The sequence below is a fragment of the Rhinichthys klamathensis genome, unplaced genomic scaffold, assembly GCF_029890125.1.
Source record: "Rhinichthys klamathensis goyatoka isolate OS25496 unplaced genomic scaffold, OSU_Roscu_1.1 h1tg000011l_1, whole genome shotgun sequence".
Lineage (NCBI taxonomy): Eukaryota > Metazoa > Chordata > Actinopteri > Cypriniformes > Leuciscidae > Rhinichthys > Rhinichthys klamathensis.
The window spans coordinates 4784700-4807478 of NW_026606564.1; the positions used below are offsets into that span (position 1 = coordinate 4784700).

Sequence of the window (22779 nt, forward strand, 5' to 3'; positions counted from 1 at the left end):
TGCCCATGTAATCTCAGGAACCTTTACACAATATCCATCCATTCAGAAATTTTAATTTCTTTAACAACCATGTAGCGAAACACATCACGGCCATATTCCAGGATGACAATGTCATGATTCATCAGGCTGAAACTATGAAAACAATTATTGGGAGGAGCATGAAGAATCATTTTTTACAAATGAATTTGCACCTCTGAGTCCAGAGCTTAAATTCACTGAAAGTCTTTGGGATGTGCTGGAGGAGACTTTACAGAGTGCTGGACTCTTGCATTGGCAATACAAAATCTGGAGCAAAAATATATATGCACCTCTTGATGGAAATAAATGTTGTGATGTTATTACTCTAAGTCTTCAGTGTAACAATTCTTATTAACAATGTTTAAAAAAAAAAAAGTTTGGTGCTTAATATTTTTGTGGAAAGCACTGCCATTCAAAAGTCTGATATAAGATTTAAAATAACATTAATTCCAAGAATACTTTTATTCAGCAAAGATGATTTAAATTGATCAAAAGTGACAGTATAGAATTCATGATATACACATTTTTATTTCAAATAAATGCTGTTCATTGAACTTCCAATTCATCAAAGTATCCTGAAAAAGCTATCATGGTTTACACAAAAATATTAAGCATCAGAAAACAATGTTTTTAACATTGATAAGAACCATTGTTATAAACTTGAGCACCAACAATAACTGATTAACACCAAATCTGCATATTAGAATGATTTCTGAAGGATCATGTGATCAGCCTGTTCTCATCCCAAGGCGTCATCTAACGGACGCTTTTGTTTTGACCATGCGTCAACATGCCGACGCACATGGCACCCCTTAAGCCTTGTTTATACCTTCTTTTACTGTCTATGGTTTATACTCGACGCGTCCGCAAGAGCGCGAAGTGCGCGCGGCAAAAATGACGTCATTGCGGTGTGGGCGGTCGTGCGCGTTGGGTGCAAGACCCCATTTCGCCTGGCGGTGTGCACGGCACTGTTTGTAACATCGCGCGCGGCGCCGCATCCGAAGATGAACGACTTCGAGCCGAATCTGGCCGAACTGGTATGTCTGTACCACCATGTTTATGATCCTTCTATACACAGAGACATTTGCATTGATGGGCGACCATAAAAGCCTCTCATTTTGTGAATAGGAACACATTTACATTAAGCACCCAGTTTGCACTTGTATAAAGTAACTGCTTACATTTACAAAATAAGCCTACAATAGCAGAAGTAAGCCCTGCTGATGAAATTAAGGTTTAAACACTCTTCAATAAGGCTTCAGTTGTTTACTAGTTTACATGCAGTGAAAGTGCAATAAAACTACTGCATTTATTACTCTTTTTATATGAATCAGAAATTAATAAACTACTAATAAATGGCAAACTACTTCTTCACTGCTGATTCCTGGTGGTTTAGAGGAGAATTACTCCGAGTCGCCCCCTGTCGTTTCACAGAATAGCACAACGGCGAGCGCGTCAAGCATAAACGCCTCGTCCATATGGAGAGGTCCGCGCGCAGTCAGCGGAGACTCGCGCTCGTGCGGACGCGTCGAGTATAAACAAGGCTTAAAGCGTCAATATGAGACGCGCCTCCTAGTGGTCTAACCCTAACCCTACCCCAGACCTAAACCTACCCATAACGGAAGCGTCATCTAACCGACGCTAAAGGGTGCCATGTGTGTCGGATTTAGACGCATGGTCAAAAGCACAACTGACGCCCGACGATGAGCGTCTCATATTGACGCTTAAAGCCCCGTTCACACTACAAGCGACTTTGTCGCTGCATGTCGCCAGTGGCTGGCGATGAGGTCGCTAGTGGGAGTTCCCACCACTGGTTGCCTTTATGAATGACATCCAATGATGTGGAGAAGGATCATACGCGCTCCGCTCCTATTGGTTGTCGCTCCCGAAAGTCGCTCCTCATTTGCATAAAGTTAAACAGATCTCAACTTTGTCGCGTCACCAGACACGCCCCATCCGGTCGCCAACGGTCGCTGTCGCGCGTGTCGCCGGAAATCGCCAGCTCCCCATTGAAATGAATGGTATCGCGTCGCTTGGTCGCGTGTAGTGTGAACGGGGCTTAAGGCCAATTTATACTTCTGCGTCGGGTGCGCGCAGTAGGTACGGCGTAGCATACGCACAGACGCGTACCATACGCCGTACCCTTCGCCGTAACCTGACGCGCACCTCCTCAAAAATGTAACTACACGTCGCGACGACGCGGACCGCAAGATCTGTGATTGGTCGGCTTGGTAGCATCGCGTTTCCTCCTATGCATTTCCGGCGTGTTCTTCTGCACCGCCCGCCATTTTTAAATTCTAAGTACAGCGAAACTGTTAAAAAAACTAAAAATTTACCTTTTCCACCTCGATAAACTCCAACTCCAACATGATCTGCTCTCTTTCAGTCGCCATTGCTTGTAGTAACCTAAACTCAAAACAGCCGCGAGGAATCTTCTTCTTCTTGCCGCGAGGAATCTAAACACAGTGGAACATTAAAACCCTCCGCCGCCAACTAGCGTTTCGGCGCTGTACTGCAGAGCAACGCAGACCTAAACGCAGAAGTATAAATGCTCATGACGCCGTCGCCTACGTGCGTAGCCTACGCCGTACACTACGGCGTACACTCGACGCAGAAGTATAAATTGGCCTTTAAAGGGTACCATGTGCGTCGGCATGTTGACGCATGGTCAAAAGTGTCAGTTAGATGACGCCTTGGGATGAGAATGTGTTGCGATACTGAAGACTGGAGTAATGATGCTGGAAATTCAGCTTTGATCACAGGAATACATTACATTTTAAAATATATTCAAAAAGTTATTTCAAATTTCATAATATTACTGTTTTTTTCTGTATTTTGATCAAAGAAATGCAGCTTTGGTGAGCATAAGAGGCTTCTTTCAGAAACATTAAAAAAAACCTTTTCGCACACTAAAGACTTTTGTACATAGTGTATGATCAGATTAAATCAGAGGTGTCAATACAACATTCCACATCCTAAACAAAACAGACACTCTTGGGTGCAAAGGCCACAGTCAGGATGAAGGATGGCCAACTACATGTCAGCACACCCCACTGACGCCCATTTCTATAATCAGCTCCATTAAGCTCTTTTCTCAATCCAATCTCAAAACACTTGTGCGGCATGTGGGATATTAACAAGAAGATGACATTTCAGATGTTATCACTAAATCACTATTAACGTACTATGCCAGAATCGAGGATCGGCGGGTTTTCAGAAGAGGGATCTGAAGATACTGAAGCTATACCCAATAATAGACACGACACTTCCTTGAAAATAAATTCCAGTGCAGCGCTAACAGCCATAATGAAACGACCCTTCACAACCCATAATGTTTACAATGAACCTCTTAGAGAGCTACATATTGCAACTTATATGTTCAATAAAATACCTTACTCGCCTGCACTGGAAAACATTTATTTGTGCTGCTCGTTCAAATTACTTAATAAAAATGAGCTACAGCAACACAATTGCTATACATTTTGTCCTAACTTAATTTCATTGTGTTCAATCCAATACATTTCAAACAGAAGTGTACTCAATCCATTTGTTTTAGGATTCCGTGAATGATTTTTGTTGCATTGACAGAAAATGGGCGGGGGATTTTTAGTTCCCAGCATGCTTTGCATATGCCAGGATCAGGAGAATAAATGTTGTGTACCTATTAATTGTGTGTTTTTGAGTGAAGGGAAAGCCCTGTTAAAGGGATAGTTCACTTTGAAATTAATTTTTGATATGTTTTAGCTTACCTCAAGGGCATCCAAGATGTAGGTGTCTTTGTTTCCGCAGTAGTTTCAATTTTGATATTTTTAGGTCAAACCGTTCTTGTCTGTCAGTCATATAATGGAGGTCTATGGTCACCACCTCAAAGAGCACGCACAGAGAAGTCCAAATTAAACATGATTTAGCAGTTCCGCATCACAATCCGTACAGCGGCGCTTCCATAACATGAATCCGTACAGTGACCCTTTGAATCAAATGTACAATGAATCACTTCCAGGTCAAATGAAGTTAAATATACCTTTGGAAACTGTGTTTTGTCATCTTTGATCTTCACGCATTGTCGAAGTCCACGCCCTTTGAAGACGACATTTCAGCGGAAAATACAATGACACCCGAGTGATATTTAAAAATGGCGGTGGGCAGGGATCTCGCGTAGACTCCGGTGAAAGAGGGAAAAGAGTCAGCAAATGAAATGAATGAAGTTTTGGTCATGTGGTCTATAGTATTGAAGTTAAACGTAATGGTTATTGGTGTTGAACATTTTTAACCTAAAATGTGTGTTATAAGGTTAATAAAACCCCATTTTAAACGGCGGTTTAAAAACTATGTTCACGAGGTCTTGGAAACGACCTGCGGTGACTGAACGCGCCATTTTTCGTTATGAACAATATTTTGCAGATCAGCGATGTAAGGACTTTAAAGTCAACAAAAGAGTCAAATGTGAAGTAAATTGTGTCATAATGAAATCTACCTACTATAAGACACCCTGCACGATGAGGCAATCATGATGCCTCATCGTACGGTTTCATGTTACGCTCCCAACAATGACTGTACGGAATCTTGTGACGCGTAACATAGTTCCCCACCCAGCACAGCCTCAAGCAAATCACCATTTATGAGCATTTCATAGGCCAAAAATAAACCAATCAAAGCTAAGAAACGAAGATAAGACCCTCCCCCAGTAAATGACACAGCAAAAGTTCATTGGTCTAATCCGGTAAGGATCGCACTGACGTTTTACGTGCCCGGAAGCGAGTTTTCGTGTACGGATTGTGATGCGGAACTGCTAATGACTCGTAAATGTAAGCATACATTAATGGCCTAACGCCGCCTTCACACTGGCAGATGAAATCAGCTCCGTAATACGCAATACGGACCCAACGGACGTCGTACTACACAATGAAAAGCGTCGGAAGCGGGTAGAACAAAAATGGCGGAGAGATTAGAAAGGTTGATTCTGTCAGTTCTGTATGATCTCTCTGATGAGGGTTATAGAGATATTAATAGGAAGGCTGCGGCGTGAGGAAAGTTGCTCAGGACGTTGACATGTCAGGTCGGCTAAAAAATTTGATATAGTGGTATAATTTATACCACTATATCACATTTAGTTCGATGTCTGCCTACAATTTAATTGTATTAACTGCCCTAATAACGTTAGCAAATCATGAAAATAAAAAAATGACATGACAACTTAACTTTTAATAAAATAAATAATGATTTTAAACGATAAGAATTCAGGTTTGTTTATCAGTATCATAGCAACGCTAACTTCCGCTGGAATTGTCGGATAGGAACCGTTCGTAGCTTTTCGCAAGAGTTCAATTTTTTGAACGCATCCGGATGACCAACGGACACGATTTTCTTCGCACCGCACTCGGTCGGACCCGTTTCGGACCCATTCGCATGCGGTCTGCGAATCTCCATAGGAAATGAATGACTTCCGGTCGTTTCGGCGCTGTATCGGAGCTGATTTCAACTGCCAGTGTGAAGGCGGCGTAAGACACGAAACGAGCGGTTTGTGTGAGAAAACGAACAGTATTTATATCGTTTTTACCTCTTGTAACCACAGCCACGTCCAAGTGATCTGAGGGCGCCGGCGCTTCGGTCTGTGCGTTACAAGAGGTAAAAACAATATAAATACTGTTCGTTTTCTCACACAAACCGCTCGTTTCGTGTCTTACGTTCGACATTTAAAAGAATTTGACGTTTTTATGGTTACCGTTGTGCTGAAGAGTAGATCTTATGGTTATGAATGCAATTTCCCGCGAAAAACCATCCCGACAGGTCTAAAATATAAACACTTATAAAGTGAATCAGGGCAAGAAAAAGACACGTTTTGGAAGAAGGATTGATGTATTTAAATTTTGAAAGAAAAAAAAAGTTATATTGTGTACCATTAAATTCAAATGTGATGGTGACAACTGAAGCGACATTTAGAGTCATAATTAAAGATGAAAGTGCAATATCTTTTGCAAAGTACCGTGCTCCATTTTGTTAGATCTTTATTCGGCAATGCATATTCAAAGCAAATTTCAATACAGGGCAAAAGGAATTTCTCCTATGATAAATGTTGTACATCATACATTAAACATTCATTCGTTCATTCAAAAAAAAGTATGTTTTGTTTAAACCAGGGCAGTTTTTTGTGTACTGAAAATAAGGTACAAAATACCATGACAAAACCATTCTACCATTAAGGTATATTTGTGCATCTACTTTTTAGTGTTAAAATGACACAAAGAAACTGATACTGACAAAAAAAAAAAAGATCACGAAATATGTGAAAAATTATACAACTCTTTAAAAGGTAAAGTATGAAACTACTTTTGCTTCCAGTAAAACTGTGTTGAGTCACACTGTAATGAAACATGCCATCAAACAACAGTAGAAGTAACTTTAGACCTCCGTGATGGGAACAGGAAACAGGGGGGAAATACAGGTCTTCAAAACATATTTTGACAAGCACAGAAAGATGCCAAATTGTCAATGAAAGACTATTTTGATGAACAGTCCTCAGCTACAAATCATTTTTGATCAGGCTTTCTTGTGGCCTAATTAAAGTAAGGCCCCACTTAACATGTATAGCTTGCGTGGATATTCTATAGTATATTCCAAGTCATCGAGATTCAGTGGAAAAAGGTAAAAATACATAAATTAACTGGTATAACAGCATCTTATTCCCAAAAGGTAATGAAACATCTTCACGTTTTTGGAACAATGGCACGAGACCGGCGGTTTCTTTTTCGAATCCTTTCTGTGTTAAATATCTAGCGAGACAATATGGTGCATAAAGCAAGACTGCTGGAGAACAATCCAATAATGATGCTTGTTAAGCAAATGAACATCCTTTTAAAGACGACAGGGATCAGTTGCATGGAAAGCATGCACTTTCCCCTATTGATCGGATGACGAGCCAATCACCACCATGGGTTTGACAATAATACTCTGTGTATATACTGTAGTACAGCAGCAATTCAAGAGAGGAACATGCAATGTTATACTAACAGTACTGCTAAAAAAGTGAATGGTTTTTTTTTATTCCACTGTTCGGACAGGACAAGTAAATGCAGATGCTCTTACACGTTATTTGGAACTGAACGCTACGTCACACAAAAATGAGATTTCAAAATGAATTTCCAAAGCTTCAGTAGGACTCTTAGAGTTCAGTCGTGTCCTAAATTCACCCCAGATACTGTAGATTCAACTGTTTGCATCAGGATATATAAGCATAATACACTGACATAATAAAAAACATGAAACATTAGCAGACCCTGACAGTGTCAGTTCACGTCTTGTAGGTGGAGCTGAGCTACTCGCGGCAGAAAAATGCGGGCACCTGCATGAATAAAATGGCAAGATGGGAGTAGTTAAGCAAGTTTCTTCCTCCTCGTGGTGAACATAATCCAAGCAAACAGAAAACCGAAGGTTCAAAGATCAAATAAAAGATGGATGGCGTAACACTGATGTCTCTTAGCTTAGCGTGAGACACGGAGAGCCTTGCGGATACAGGAAAGGTGCTTATGAGAGCAGCAGCACAGACTTGTGGCTGAGAAACAGGGAGGTTTGCGCTGGCCTGGCGCTCTAGTAAAGCAGGATGCGACGTTCGATGGCCTTGCGGCAGATGGGGCACTCGCTCATTCGGTCTCCGCAAAGCTGACAAGTGCCGTGACCGCACATGAAGATCATGTTTTTTAGGCGATCCAGACACACGGGGCACATGGTCTAAGTGGAAGGCAAACATGTTAAATTAGTAATTTTTTTTTTTTTTGGCTGGAAAAAAGTGGAAACGTTGTAACTTTAGATGCCAGTGAAATTTTACAATTGAAATTGAATAAATCAAATGCAAAATAAAACCCTGCATAGTCCTCACTGTGTTAATTGGACTTACAGAAAGCTACAAAAGTTGTTCAGTCAAGAGCAGTGATTCCGTTTTTCTTTTGTTGTTTGATTAACATTAAGAATACAGACAGAATTAGGCTGCTGTCACTTTAAGACCTAACACACGTTTACGCTCACTTAAGACATAGACTGTGGGAATGTGAAAACTTGTCAAAGGCGGATTTTTTACAATTCTGTGCGTATTAGAGCGTGAACGAGCGTGAAGTCTGTTAATTGGCATGTCTAACTAATGTAATGTTCATATATTTAAAAAAACTGAATGATACAGGATTGCGATCATTAAATGTTGGAATTTTAAACCGATTATTGACCGACAAACAATTCACGATTCAAAAGTAGAGTTGTCAAAAGTACCGACTTTGGTACCAAGTCGGTACTGTAATTTTAAAAATGTGTCGATACCAGTGTTTCCCTCTAGCATTTTGAGCGCTGTTGAACGGATTCTTAAACACCTCTGATTGGCCATTGTGTTGACGTGCTTAACATATGTGTCTGTGATTGGCCAATGTGTTCACACGCTCAACATATATGTCTCTGACTGGCCATTGTGTTGATGCGTTCAACATATATGTCTGTGATTGGCCATTGTGCTTTACACAAATACACACGGGAGCGTTTGAAAGCTGCATCTATCAGCGGGTGCGCTGCTTTTAAACGTTCTCATGTGTATCTGTGTAAGCGCTCTGTGGAGAGTGCCAAAGATGTCATTGATGATCATTGTAGCCAATCACAGGCATATATGTTGAGCACGTCAACACAATGGCCAATCACAGACATGTATGTTGAGCACGTCAACACAACTGCCAATCACAGACATGTATGTTGAGCACGTCAGCACAATGGCCAATCACAGACATGTATGTTGAGCACGTCAGCACAATGGCCAATCACAGACATGTATGTTGAGCACGTCAACACAATGGCCAATCACAGACATGTATGTTGAGCACGTCAACACAACGGCCAATCACAGACTGTATGTTGAGCACGTCAACACAACGGCCAATCACAGACTGTATGTTGAGCACGTCAACACAACGGCCAATCACAGACTGTATGTTGAGCACGTCAACACAATGGCCAATCACAGACATGTATGTTGAGCACGTCAGCACAATGGCCAATCACAGACATGTATGTTGAGCACGTCAACACAATGGCCAATCACAGACATGTATGTTGAGCACGTCAACACAACTGCCAATCACAGACATGTATGTTGAGCACGTCAGCACAATGGCCAATCACAGACATGTATGTTGAGCACGTCAGCACAATGGCCAATCACAGACATGTATGTTGAGCACGTCAACACAACGGCCAATCACAGACTGTATGTTGAGCACTTCAACACAACGGCCAATCACAGACTGTATGTTGAGCACGTCAACACAACGGCCAATCACAGACTGTATGTTGAGCACGTCAACACAATGGCCAATCAGAGATGTTTAAGAATCCGTTCAACAGCGCTCAAAATGCTAGAGGGAAATGCTGGTATCGTCACATTTTTAAGATTCCAGAACCGACTTGCTACCGAAGTCAGTACTTTTTGACAACTAAAGATCGGCAGGGTTTGTTCTTGATGCATCAAGGAAACGAGTGAATCGCTTCAAACTGCAACGCTCACCTGCTCTTTGATATCCTGCAGTTGCTGCTGTAACTTCTGCACATCTGCATTGACATTAGTGTTGTCTTTGTCCCTCTGCATGGCTGGGATATTTCCACTGGCTGAAAAGCAAAGCAGGGGCCATTGAGAAAAGTTTCAGCGGCTCAACAGTTAATCATGAAGTTGGTGAAAGTGGACCCCTGGGCCTCTGCATTTGCAGACCGCAGAGTCTTCTAACTAGGCAAATTTTACAGAGGAATAGCTTGATTCTAGAAGTTTTGTGCCTGTTCTAATACTTTACATGGCGTATATGGGGCACTGTGGTGTGAAATCAGCCCATAGCACTGAATCGCAGCAGGCCGCAAGCAGGCTTATGGTCCCACTTGACGGCTACTTTAATTCGTAAAGTGTGGGCCAGTGAGAATGGCGTATGCTGGGGTGGAGATAGGGACTTTGAGCCCAAAGGAGCAGGCAGAAGTTGAGGCAGGAAGAACTTGGGGGTGATTAATAGAATACTTACACCAACTTAGTGCCAGATTGTTGGGCTGGAGAAGATCCTGCGACCCCCCTGCCAATGAGTTAGAGCTCCCTGCTGAGAAGCAACCAGCCACAGTGTTACGTATTGCACGTACCCCTGCTGTTGGCTCAGGGGCCAATTCAGCCTGGCCTGTGGTATACGCTAGTTATAAATATTCATTAGAGGGAGCAAAGGGAAGAGCAAGTTAACGCAAGTATTTGACACATGGGAGGGCTTGTTCATCAAGCTATCCAATTATGGCTGCAGGACTATCCTCCACAGCAATTCTGCAGAAGTGACGAAAATCACTATCATAAAAGAAAGCTTTTAAGTAGGGATGCACTGATATTAAAATTCGGCCTGATAGTCGATAATTACTTCCATGTTAAAAGGATACTACACAAAAATGAAAATGATCTTATTTGCTTACCCTCATGCTATCCCAGATGTATGACGTTCATTACGCAAGATGGATACAAAGATGTTTAGGAAAATAATCCATCTCTGTGAGATCTTATAATGCAAGTGGATGGGACAGCTTTAAAAACACCAATATCGAACATGACCCTAGTGGATGAATCAATGCTTTCTAAAGCAAAAAAAGGTGTATCGGAAAATTCGAATATTTTAAACTTTAAACAATCACTTCCGGCCAAGCTCGCAGGAGAAGTTACGCAAGAAGCGTAGAGGACAGTTGGCCAGAAGCGATGGTTTATGGTTTAAAAAGTTTCAAATATTAATATTAGTATTTTTCTCACGCCCACCTATCATTTTGCTTCAGAAGACATTGATTCAGCCACTGGGATCCTATGGGTTACCATTGTGTTTGTTTTGTATCATTTTTGAAGCGTCAACATTGACGGTCCCATTTACTTGTATTATATGGACTCAAGAGATGGATTATTTTTCTAAAAACCTTTGGGTCACACTTTATATTAGGGGTCTTTAACAACTATGTACTTTATATAAAAAGGTAACACTATTTTACATTGTACTTACTGTATTATATTAAGTTAAGTAACAAACCTTCCCCTTTAGAAAGGTACATGTAGTTAATGAATATTACTCAGTACTTAAATGTATAATTACATTAACAAGGACAAATTAAAATAAAGTGTAACCAAAATGTATTGCAAAACAAATGTGCTGCTATTGAGGTGGGATATGTTAACATTGTAATTATAGATGTAATCACAGATGTAACTGCATGCAGGCATTTTTAAAATATAACAATGTAACAACATGCTTGAAACAACAACATGAATATTGGATAAAATCTTTAGTTACACTATTTTAAGGTGTCATTGTTACATTGTAATTACATTTTTAAGTACAGAGTAATATTAAGCAACTACATGTACTTACATGGGTTTGGGTAGGATTAGGGTTTGGTTGAATGTTATATTATTATTGGTTGTAATTATGCATAATTTACTGTTATTACTATGTAAGAAGGACACTGTAAAATAGTGTTTTTTATTTTATTTTATTTAAATGTTAGTACATGTTAGTAACAAATGTTAGTAGACACTCAATAAAAAGTAGGACCAATCTTTGTGTTCCACAGAAGTCAAATACATCTGGGACTGCAAGAGGGTGAGAGAATAAGATCAAATCATAATCAATAAATGGAAAATTCTACACCAGTGGTTCAATCCTGGTCCTGGGGACCCACCGTTCTGCACAGTTCACATGTCTCTCTTATCTGACACACTCAGTTCATGAAGCTCTCACCTAAAGAGCTGATTATCCGAATCAGGTAAAATACTCATTTAGAGATTTGCTGAAGATTAAGTTATTTTTAAGCGAGAGTTATATGATGGCAAAGGTAATCTAAATGTAAAAATAGGAGGATATTTAAACATTTCTAATAATAGTAATATGGTATCGTGCATCCCTAATTTTAAGGTTTTCATTCAGAGTAAAAACATTTAAAGCAAAGGTTTTAGAGACCATGGGCGTTGAGAGGCCTGAAAGGGAGATTTTTATGATGGATTAGTGTGAAAGAAGACAGACTGGTTAATTTTGAGCCTGACAAGTTGGAAAAAATTAGATGGATATTCGCTAAATGGGAAATTAATGGTGGCATAGTGAGAAACATTTCTTGGCTTCAGGGGTCGGCTAACAACACTGGATCATTTCACAGTCCCCCCACTCTTTCTCTCCAAAAATGATGTAGAATCTGTCCAACAGCATGATTAGTGGATGTTTCCGGCGTTCATATTCAAGTTCCCTTCGGTAGAAATTAAAGTTCTCGGCATGTAATTGGCCACAGCCTTCAGATGCCAGTTTATCGCGGCCACTTTTAGAGCGAGGAGCCTCTTGTATGTGGGGATTGAAGTGCTTTAGTCTTCAAAGTGACTGAAGCAGGAGAGAATCCCATCTATGGTGGCATTTCTCTCTCATTGCTTCGTCTACATGGAGGGGGGGCGGACTGTGTTAGGTCTATATGAGATGCTGCTTCGGTCTTGTGTGTGTGTGTGTGTGTGGAAAAGTGGCGCCTTACAACAAACAGAGCTCAGGCACTAAAGACAGACCAAGATAAGAGCTAAAGGCTACATTCCTCTGCTGACTGGACTGTGTGTGTGTGTGTGTGTGTGTGTGTTTGTGGATCAGCATGTCTGAGGGTCAGCAGAGATGTCAGCGTGGATGAATGTGTTGGACATCTAAGCGAGGCTAAAAAGAAACAGATCCTCCTCTCTATAAATAAACACTAAGAAAAAAAAGTGAACTTACACCAGTATCCCTTTGAACTCAAACTAAACCAACATAAAAAAAAAACATGGGCAGTGTCATGATCACATACAAAGGAATGATGTTGTAACAAATAGTAGTGAATCACAACAAAAAAAAAGAAAAAAAAAAGATGGGACTAAAATAAATCTTGCATAGCCCCTTTGGCGTGTCCAATTATAGAAATATTCTATGCTTTCTGTGAAAAATGAATGCATTTTCAGTCGTCTGCTTGGAGTGGCTTCCTAAAAATCCTTAGAAACTTGCAGCGCATGTTACGAAGACATTCCAGAGCAGTTACGAAGCTCATTCCAGGGTGTTGATATTAAACATTAAGATGAGGGGCTACGCGTCTGATTGGAGTCATGAAAACACATTTGGGAAATAACAGATTAGTCATAACAATGGAGAGAGAGAAATGAGTGGATATAGAAACAGAGAAGCACCAACCCAAGCCAACGTAAATATCAAACATGAGAGACATGAGAACGTAGGAAGAGAGAGAGGAAAGAGAAATAAAAAAACGGGAACGTGTGGAAGTTCACTCACTAAGGTCCTCATCATCAGTGGCATCCTCCATACCTTTCCCTCCACAGCACGAAACGAAGGGAGTGCGGCGCTCCACCACGGCCCGACACTGTACACACTTTTTCATCAGGCTGGCGCAGTCTGCGGGAACACACACAAATGCGCAGACACACACAAAGTGGGTTTGCTTCTTAATCCTATAAAGCCAACTGGATCATTGATAGTTCAATACTTTTAGCATGTAGTAAGTCAGTCAAAAGTGAACAAAACAGCAGTTTATGAGGGCTAAACTGTGGATCAGTTATTATTGCTTTAGCATAAAACCCTTCCAATGACTACTTTCAATTTGCATGAATGCACTTCTTACACAGACACAAATTCCACCAAACTCTATGCACCTACAGGCCAATTCGCACGTTTATGGCGCTTTTCCACTGCTGGTACGGCTCGGTACGGCTCAGTACGGTTCGCTTTTCCACTGCGTGGTACGACTCGGCTCAGCGCGGCACGGCTCGGTTCGCTTTAGCTCGGTTTGCTTTTCCACTGCAGTTAGTACCGTTTCAAAGTGGGTGGGATTATAGCAGTGCCCTAGATTTCTGATTGCTTAAAAAAAAAAAAACTTGGAGGCAAAATATTTTTTAGTGATTATGTGAATTACACTGTGCAAATCAAAGTAATACTACCCAACGGATGAAGAAGACTTGGCTCTCAGTCTCCACAGTAACCTACATGAAATATTCATTTTATTTTATTCGATTTTTCGTGTACGCATTTATGAGGAAAAAACAATGTTATGGACGTGTTCTCCGTTACGGATGTGAGCGCTCTGAAAGCGGCACTAAGATGCTTTAAAACTTTCACAGAGACATCAAACAAAAAGCACAAAACCTTTCTTTAACCTGAATCTTAATTTTAATCAATGTTTCATCAACCAATTGCCTGGATTTGATAAATAAGATGTAAATATAGCAGACGATAGATAGGAAACGGGAGGCGCCGGCGCGTGAACTGGAGCTCGTCACATAAATGAACCGAAACTCAGCATATAAGGTAGCCTACTTGCCTCACATGTCTACTTTTAAACAGAACAATTCAAAACGAAAGAAAACAGACTACAGACTGCTCTCTGCTTATGTAATCCTTATGAAATGTGCATTTCTCTCCGGCACGTTCACTAGGCTACTGAAGATCGCGAGTCAGCATCGTCAACTTTATCTTAGCCGACAAAGAAAACACTTGTTTATTAATAAACAATTAAAATATATCCTTGCTATATTTTACATATTCATAATCATTACTTTTGCCGGTTCTTTGTGAAGAACAGCAGTGGCTGTTACTGGCTATTTAAATCTAGCGGGTTTGATGTCTCGCAAATACAACGACTCTGGTAGTGACGATTCTGTCTGACCAATCAGTGATCTGCAGTGCTTTCACGTCACATTTTAGTATCGGTACGGTACACTTGGAACCTCGATAGAGGTGGTACCATTTAAAGCGAGCCGAAGCGAGCCGTACCATGCAGTGGAAAAGCGCCAAAGCGTGCCGTACCGAACCGTGCTGTACCGTACCATGCAGTGGAAAAGCGCCATTACGTTTACATACGTTTTCAAAAATGTTAAACTTAAGTTCAAAACCTAACATAATACAAAACTGAATAAGACAGCCATTTGCTACATTTCTACAATAATACCATATTAAAAATATATCTAAAAACTGTAAAACTATCAAAGCAATTAGTTATAGCTGAACACCTACACAGATGTTAGCCTTTCAAATTCATTACCATCCATTCGAAAGGGGAAACTTGGGAACATTTGAAACATGTGCAGTGAATTATAAAGAATAGATCATTTTCATAAAGAAAACATTGTATAATGTTCCTGTTGTTAACGTTTTTAGGTTGTTGTTTTATGACGGACAAAGTGTGTTTGTTGGGCGAAAACCTTTGCTAGTGTTCTGGGAGAGTGACTTGATTTGAGACATGAATTAAGTGTTTTGATAGAATTAGTGCATTTTGAATGTGAAATGGAACTGCTGTGCGAAGATGAAAATTGTTTAGGAGAACCGTGTGAAGAGTTTTGAAAAAGTGACCCAAGTATTGAGAAATGTGTCCTAGCGATTTAAAAAAAAAAGAGTTTTCAGTGACATTGTGCTTTAGAGATTGTCAGCCGTAGTGATCATAAGGGAAGGCTCTTCTTTCTGGATTGACAACCCTATTTAAATGCACGATTGAATCAGAAACTACAATCATTGACATTGATAACCAACGGACGAGACAACATTTGATTTGTTTTTGCTCTGGTACCAAAATTAGTACTGAGAACCAAGAAAATGAACTGGTATTGGTATCGACTACTGAAATGTTGGTACTGCGACACTGACAACCCTCTATTCCATTATATGAAAATAACTTTTTATCATAAAACTAAGCATTGAAATATCTTCTTACTAAGAAATTGTATTAGGATACAGATTGAGAACTATGAGAATATTTATATGCATTTTATGAAAGTAGTCTACATCTTGCTATGATTTTACAAGCATATAGCAATTTTGTCTTTTCTGCAATATAAATATTAGCAAATACTTATATTTGCTGGATGAGAGACAAATCACACGGGGTGATGAAAGAAGAGGTGTGGTGTGGGAGGAGAGAGAGAGAGAGAAAGCTGACTTACTCTCACAAGCGCACATGTGACCGCAGGGCTGGAATATTGCATATTTTGGCTCAGTTTGGGCAACTGAATAAAATTGAGCTGTTTCTTTTTTACCTCCTCAGGGTCCATATCTCCTTATTATAGTATATGAGCCATAAAAACTTGATGTATCAAAAATGAAACTCAACAAAAAAACTTTTTTTTTTCTTCTAAAAACGGTTCCATTTCAAAAAATAGATTTCTGGCCATTATTTAATTTTCATGTCAGGCTTTACAAGATTAAGCTACCTTGTTAACCTTCAGAAAGTAAAGTAAATGCCCATTGAACAGAACAGGCTGCAACATTACTGGCAATAACACCAAACTGAAAATGAAGGTCTAGCTGACATGTGATGAATGTATTTAGAGAGAATGAAACTCAAGGGATCAGGTAGGAGAGAAGTAAGCTGAGAGCAGACAATTCACTTAGATTCAACCTAACTTAAAAGCCATTTACATACTGAAAAAGCCTGCTTTAGTATTACGGGTTTTTTTTTGTTGCATTGTGACACTCATAAATGCATTTTGACACCAAGCTGCCATTACTGTAATGCAGACGTTTTACTTAAAAAATAAATACATAACTGAAAATAACTTATTTTTAAGTAATAAAACTGCATTACAATAATGGTAATTTTGGGTTTAAATGCCATAAAATAGTCACATTTAATAAAATGGTCCTAAAATGCTAATTTTCTTCTGATTATGGAGTGAAAAATGACTCCATATTCACCCATAACTTATGTGTGCACACCTAGATGCCTTTATCTGTATCATAGTCATGTTATGTGTGATGTGACGTTCTGACAAGTCAGATGACAGAACGAGCTTTTTTAGCTGGATGAGAGACAAATCACACGGGGTGATGAAAGAAGAGGTGTGGTGTGGGAGGAGAGAGAGAGAGAGAAAGCTGACTTACTCTCACAAGCGCACATGTGACCGCAGGGCTGGAAGAGGACGGCTGCCTTTTTATCAGAGCAAACCACACACTCCTCAATCTGTGGGTGAAGAAAAAGAAAACACATCTGCACTATGGCACATAAGAACACGTGCATGGACAAAAGAAATTAGCGAGGAAGGTTTCTATACCTTGGTTCTAGACTGGACCTGTTCTTTGCAAATGAGACACTTCTTGACACGAGGCGAGCAGAGAGAGCATGTGGCGATATGACCGCAGGGGCCGAAAAGCGTGTCCCTTTTCATATCCGAGCACACCATGCATTCCTCGAGAGTCTCATTATTACTGTTAAGAGACGGGCTGCGGGAGCCAACCTGCCCACTGAGAGCAAGAGAGTAAGTGGGAGAGAGAACAAAATATTGATCGAGATACAAATATATAAAGTGCAGATGGAGAAAAGCCGTTACACATAGCAGGGAAACACATCATGGAGCCAAATTCAACTAAGCTTCAATGGATCCCCTACTGGTTGGGAACAGACGTTCATACCTGGTCTTCTCTTTGTGGCATTTAGCTAGAGCCTTGCAGAGGCTGGGGTCAGGGCACAGGTCCAGAGGAGACTGGCCCTTCTTGTTTCGGATGGTGAGGTCAGCTCCGTTGGCCGCCAAAAAACAAGCGATAGAAGCTGCGCTCTTCTTCTCAGCCCCCTGAGTGCCCAGTCCCATGATCAACTGTGAAGATGCAACCACAGTGTCAAACACTATAGATTAATATAGGTTATCTGTTAGAGAAACTCACAATTACTCATGAAGTTTGAATAATTACACTACGCTTTTAAAATGAGAACAATGCAGAGAACTAGGTACTAAAAACTAGGTGACATGACGTGAATTTGTCCTCTTCATTTAACCCATCCAAGTTAGTGCACACACATTAGGAGCAGTGAACACACACACACCTTCAGGTTTCCAGTCTGATTCTCTTACCATTAGGCCTCCTAATTTACTCTCCGTCATGTCGTTCCAAACCTCTTCTTTTCATCTTCCCTTCATTTTTAATGAAACCTGAGAGATTTATGTTCCTCCATCGCAAGCCCATGCAACCAAAACCTGGAAGCTTCAAAAAGTTACTTGTAGCCATAATCTGTATGAATTGAGTGGTGTAATCCAAGTCTTCTGAAGAAGCATAATCGCTTCATATGATGAACAGATGTAATTTAGATCATTAAACATTGATCAACACACATAGTGGAGCGGCTAAGTGCTTATGTTTGGCAAAATCGTTCAGTTTATGATACAAGCGTGAAAATTGGCATGAGCTGTCTCCATGGGTCACTTGACAAGAAAATTGTCCGAGCCACTTGAAATTTCAACATAAAATTTCAAGATGGCAGCAATTTTTCAGGATTACTGCCGCCCGCCATGTGGATCTTTAAATGATACATTTTCTCATAGATACTTTCTGTTTGTCATGGTTCCATGGCTGTGTCAGGCAGAGTCGCTGTTGCCTCTGGATCTGTTCCTATTGACATTCAGTATTAGTCATTGCTCAATTTTTTGTTTGGTGCACTGTCCGTTCAGCACCACAACTGTGCTAATTTATTAGGGCCCAAGCCCAAAGGGCGAAGGCCCTATTGTTTTCCTTAGGATTATTTATTATTATTATTAGGGCCCAAGCCCAAAGGGCGAAGGCCCTATTGTTTTCCTTAGGATTATTTATTATTATTATTATTATTATTATTATTTTTCTGCTACCTTTTGGACACTTTTGGAGGCCTTAACATGCTCAAAAACTCCTGAAACTTTGCACACATGTCAGAACCCGCGGCCATCAGGGCCGGGCTGAAGCTGGTACCCGGGCGTGGCAGGGGGGCTCGACAGCGCCCCCTGGAACGGGGTCCGAAAACATGGTCCATAAATCAAACACGCTTGCATGTAATAATATGAAACTCGGTACACATGTAGATCTCCTCGTTTCATATATACTTCACACTCTTACTTTTTACCCCAGCCCAACAGGAAGTCGGCTATTTAGGGTTGTTGGTAAAACACACGCAATGGAATGTGAAATACTCCTCCTAGAGAATTCAAACAAACGGCACGAAACTCGGTCAGCATGAAGTCAAGACATTGAGGATGAAAGTTTGCGAGGGGATTTTTGATATCTCGAACGGTTTGGCCGTGGCGAGGAAACAAAATTATGGCGAGAAACGTGAAACAGGAAGTGTGTCATAACTACTGCATACATTAACTGATCTTGATGAAACTTCAACAGTGTGTTCGTTGTAAGAGCCCGATCACATGGATGTGACTATTGTGAGTCAAAGTTATAGCGCCACCAACTGGCAGCAGGAAGTGTGTCACTTCCTAAATGCTTTGAAATCACCCTCTTATTTTTACCCGATTTGCTTCAAACTTTATGTGTATAATGTAAACACACGGCAGATGTAGACCTGTGAAAGGATTATTGATATCTTAGATACTGTTGACGTGGCAACACATCAAACTTTAATATTCTTGTTTGATGCTTTTGAGACTCTTAGCATGCTTGAAATTGCATGAAACTCGACAGACACAGGTATGCATATGGTTCAGATCAAGCCGGACAACTTTCTAATTAACTGTCATTAGCTCAGACCAAGAGGAAGTTAGATATTTTGGTTTGAATGTGGATGTTTCTGAGAATTTTCTCTCCCTCTCCCTCTGACAGAGAGAATGCACCCTGCCATTCGTGTGTGTCTGTGTCTGTGTGGGGAGGGGGGGAGTGGCTCTTTTAGTTTAAACACAAAATTATACATAGGGCCATACTGCCCTCTTGTGTCCAAAATTATATTTATATATACATTATACATATATTTGGTATGTGACTGAGGACCGAGAGCTTTTAAATACGGGACATTGATAATGGCCACGTGCAGAGCGCTCGAGGGAATTCCTATGGAAGTAGGAATGAACTAAAAAACGTTCGCTCTGTTCTGCTCGCTCGTCGCAGTGGACGCGCACCATTATGAATGCCAGTGCAGCCGCATACTTTTTAGTGTCACTTTAAAATTAGTGCAATAACGGGGCCGATTGCTTGAATTGTGAGTTCAATAGTCTATTATTTTTCACGGAAAACACAACAACAAAAGAGTACAATGATAGATTCGCTTAAATAGGGGCTTTTACATAAAATAGCCTATTCCGTCATCATCTTTTCAGTCAGCTCTTCACTCTCGTGATTAATGAAATTTGACTCCTGTTGCTGATATTTGCTGCAACTTTCGTTCCGCTCACAATTTAGTAAGCAAACACGCTTCAAATGTGTTTTTATTTTATTTTTGTGTATATATATGTGTGTGTATATATATGTGTGTATATATATATATATATATATATATAGCTTATGTTTCAAATATGAGTTAATTAACAATCGTTGGAAAGAATGATACTTTTAATATCACTAAACCGTCATTAGGTGTCGCCAGGCGACCGTCTTAATGAGCGAGTCATTGATTCATTCGTTCAAACGATTCGTTCGAACGGCTGAGTCATTCATGAATGAGACAGATTATGGATTGGTCGTTGAATCTTTGAGTCAACCGATTTGTTCAAAATGCTGAATCATTCAGTAATGAGAACGCGTTGCTGTGAGATGCTCGATGGTTCTGCTGTGATCTTTGTTTAACTATTTTCGCTGCTGAAACAGAAAAAAAAAGTCAATATTGCATCTAAAATGTAAGTGATTTGACGTGTGTGTGTGTGTGTGTGTGATTGTGTCTGTTACAGTGATTGTTTAACCCTTGTTAAAGTTTAGGCCTTGTCTTTTTGGATATATATCTTTTTATATAAAAAAAATAGCATACAACCCATGTATTTTAAATGTATTGTTTGCTTTAAATTACATTGAGATTTGTATGTTTGGTAATTGAACCTGAATGAATTATAAATGAATGTGCTATATTTCAGATCATATATTTGTTTTCCTTAAAATTTGAACTAACACTAACTTTATTCTCATCTGAATGATAGATTATTTATTTCTGTATAAAATAAAAACACATTTGATTTTTCTTTTTTAATCAATGTAGAATGTGTAACTGAAAAAATAAACAGATTAGGGCTCTGATCGAGGACAATAATGTCAAAAAAAGAATCAGGGCATGTCTCATATCTTTCTAAAATGTAATTATACACCATTTATTTTTATATAAAATTATACAAATATTAGAACTAAACCCATTTTATTCCTTTTTTTCAATTTAAGAATTATTTTTAAGTTTAAAAACAGCCAGAATGGTTGTTTAGTCAAAAATAATAATAATCCAAATCATATATAGTGCTATACTGCCCTCTTGTGTTCAAAATCAGGTAGGCCTATTGAATTTATATATTTATATATTAGGGATGTTACTATGGGAATATTTTCCCACCGGTTAATCAACGTGTGATTGTGTAAACCAATTGTGTAAACCTCCCGCTGGGGGGTTTAAAAACACTAACTTGAAAGCGAAAGTATAATATGGACGTCCGCACGGACATTGAAATGGTGGCGCTCGAATGAATTCCTATGGAAGTAGAAATTAACTAAACGTTCGCTCTGTTCTGCTCGCTCGTCGCCATGGACGCGCACCGTTATGAATGCCAGTGCAGCCGCATACTTTTTAGTGTCACTAAAATTAGTGCAATTTCGGGGGCCGATTGCTTGAATTGTGAGTTCAATAGTCTATTATTTTTCACGGAAAACACAACAATAAAAGAGTACAATGACAGATTCGCTTAAATAGGCGTTTTTACATAAAATAGCCTATTCCGTCATCATCTTTTCAGTCAGCTCTTCACTCTCGTGATTAATGAAATTTGACTCCTGTTGCTGATATTTGCTGCAACTTTCGTTCAGCTCACAATTTAGTAAGCAAACACGTTTCAAATGTGTTTTTATTTTATTTTTGTGTATGTGTGTGTATATGTATGTATATATATAAATATAGCTTATGTTTCAAATATGAGTTAATTAACAATCGTTGGAAAGAATGATACTTTTAAACATAACACTAAACCGTCATTAGGTGTCGCCAGGCGACCGTCTTAATGAGCGAGTCATTGATTCATTCGTTTGAACGACTGAGTCATTCATGAATGAGATAGATGTTTATGGATTGATTGGTCATTGAATCTTTGAGTCAACCGATTCGTTCAAAATGCTGAATCATTCAGTAATGAGAACGCGTTGCTGTGAGATGCGCGATGGTTCTGCTGTGATCTTTGTTTAACTATTTTCGCTGCTGAAACAGAAAAAAAGTCAATATTGCATGTAAAATGTAAGTGATTTGACTTGTGTGTGTGTGTGTGTGTGTGATTGTGTGTGTGATTGTGTCTGTTACAGTGATAAGAGTTTAACCCTTGTTAAACTTTAGGCCTTGTCTTTTTGGATATATATCTTTTTATATTAAAAAATAGTCATACAACCCATATATTTTAAATGTATTGTTTGCTTTAAATTACATTAAGATTGTATGTTTGGTAATTGAACCTGAATGAATTTTAAATGAATGTGCTATATTTCAGATCATATATTTGTTTTCCTTAAAATTTGAACTAACACTAACTTTATTCTCATCTGAATGATAGATTATTTATTTCTGTATAAAATAAAAACACATTTGATTTTTCTTTTTTAATCAATGTAGAATGTGTAACTGAAAAAATAAACAGATTAGGGCTCTGTTTGATGACAAGAAATGAAAACCAATGCGATATGATGAATGTCCAAAAGATGGCTCCCACAGACTGTTTTTAAATAGGATTGTTTGATATTTTTTGCTTTTAAACTGTGTGTGTGTGTGTGTGTGTGTGTAAGATATTTTGGTTGGGTGACAGTTGTAGTTTACAGTTTGACA

At 39.5% G+C, this 22779-nt stretch overlaps 1 protein-coding gene across 7 annotated transcripts in view; it reads right to left on the bottom strand.

Moving 5' to 3' along the window:
* Positions 1–7457: 7457 nt before the first annotated feature.
* mib1 (MIB E3 ubiquitin protein ligase 1) overlaps positions 7458–22779 on the bottom strand; it is an 87789-nt gene continuing 72467 nt past the window's right edge. The window contains exons 16-22 of one of the 7 annotated variants that reach the window (XM_056264606.1): positions 17451–17632; positions 17093–17282; positions 16923–17001; positions 13362–13448; positions 10050–10121; positions 9551–9651; positions 7458–7743 (exon numbers count right to left, since the gene is read on the bottom strand). In XM_056264606.1, coding sequence (XP_056120581.1) covers positions 7603–7743; positions 9551–9651; positions 10050–10121; positions 13362–13448; positions 16923–17001; positions 17093–17282; positions 17451–17632 — 852 coding nt within the window. In that variant the 3' untranslated portion in view covers positions 7458–7602. Of the gene's footprint in view, positions 7744–9550; positions 9652–10049; positions 10209–13328; positions 13449–16922; positions 17002–17092; positions 17283–17450; positions 17633–22779 lie in introns of all 7 variants that reach the window. The other 6 variants (XM_056264584.1, XM_056264601.1, XM_056264592.1 and 3 more) reach the window with 6 other exon arrangements.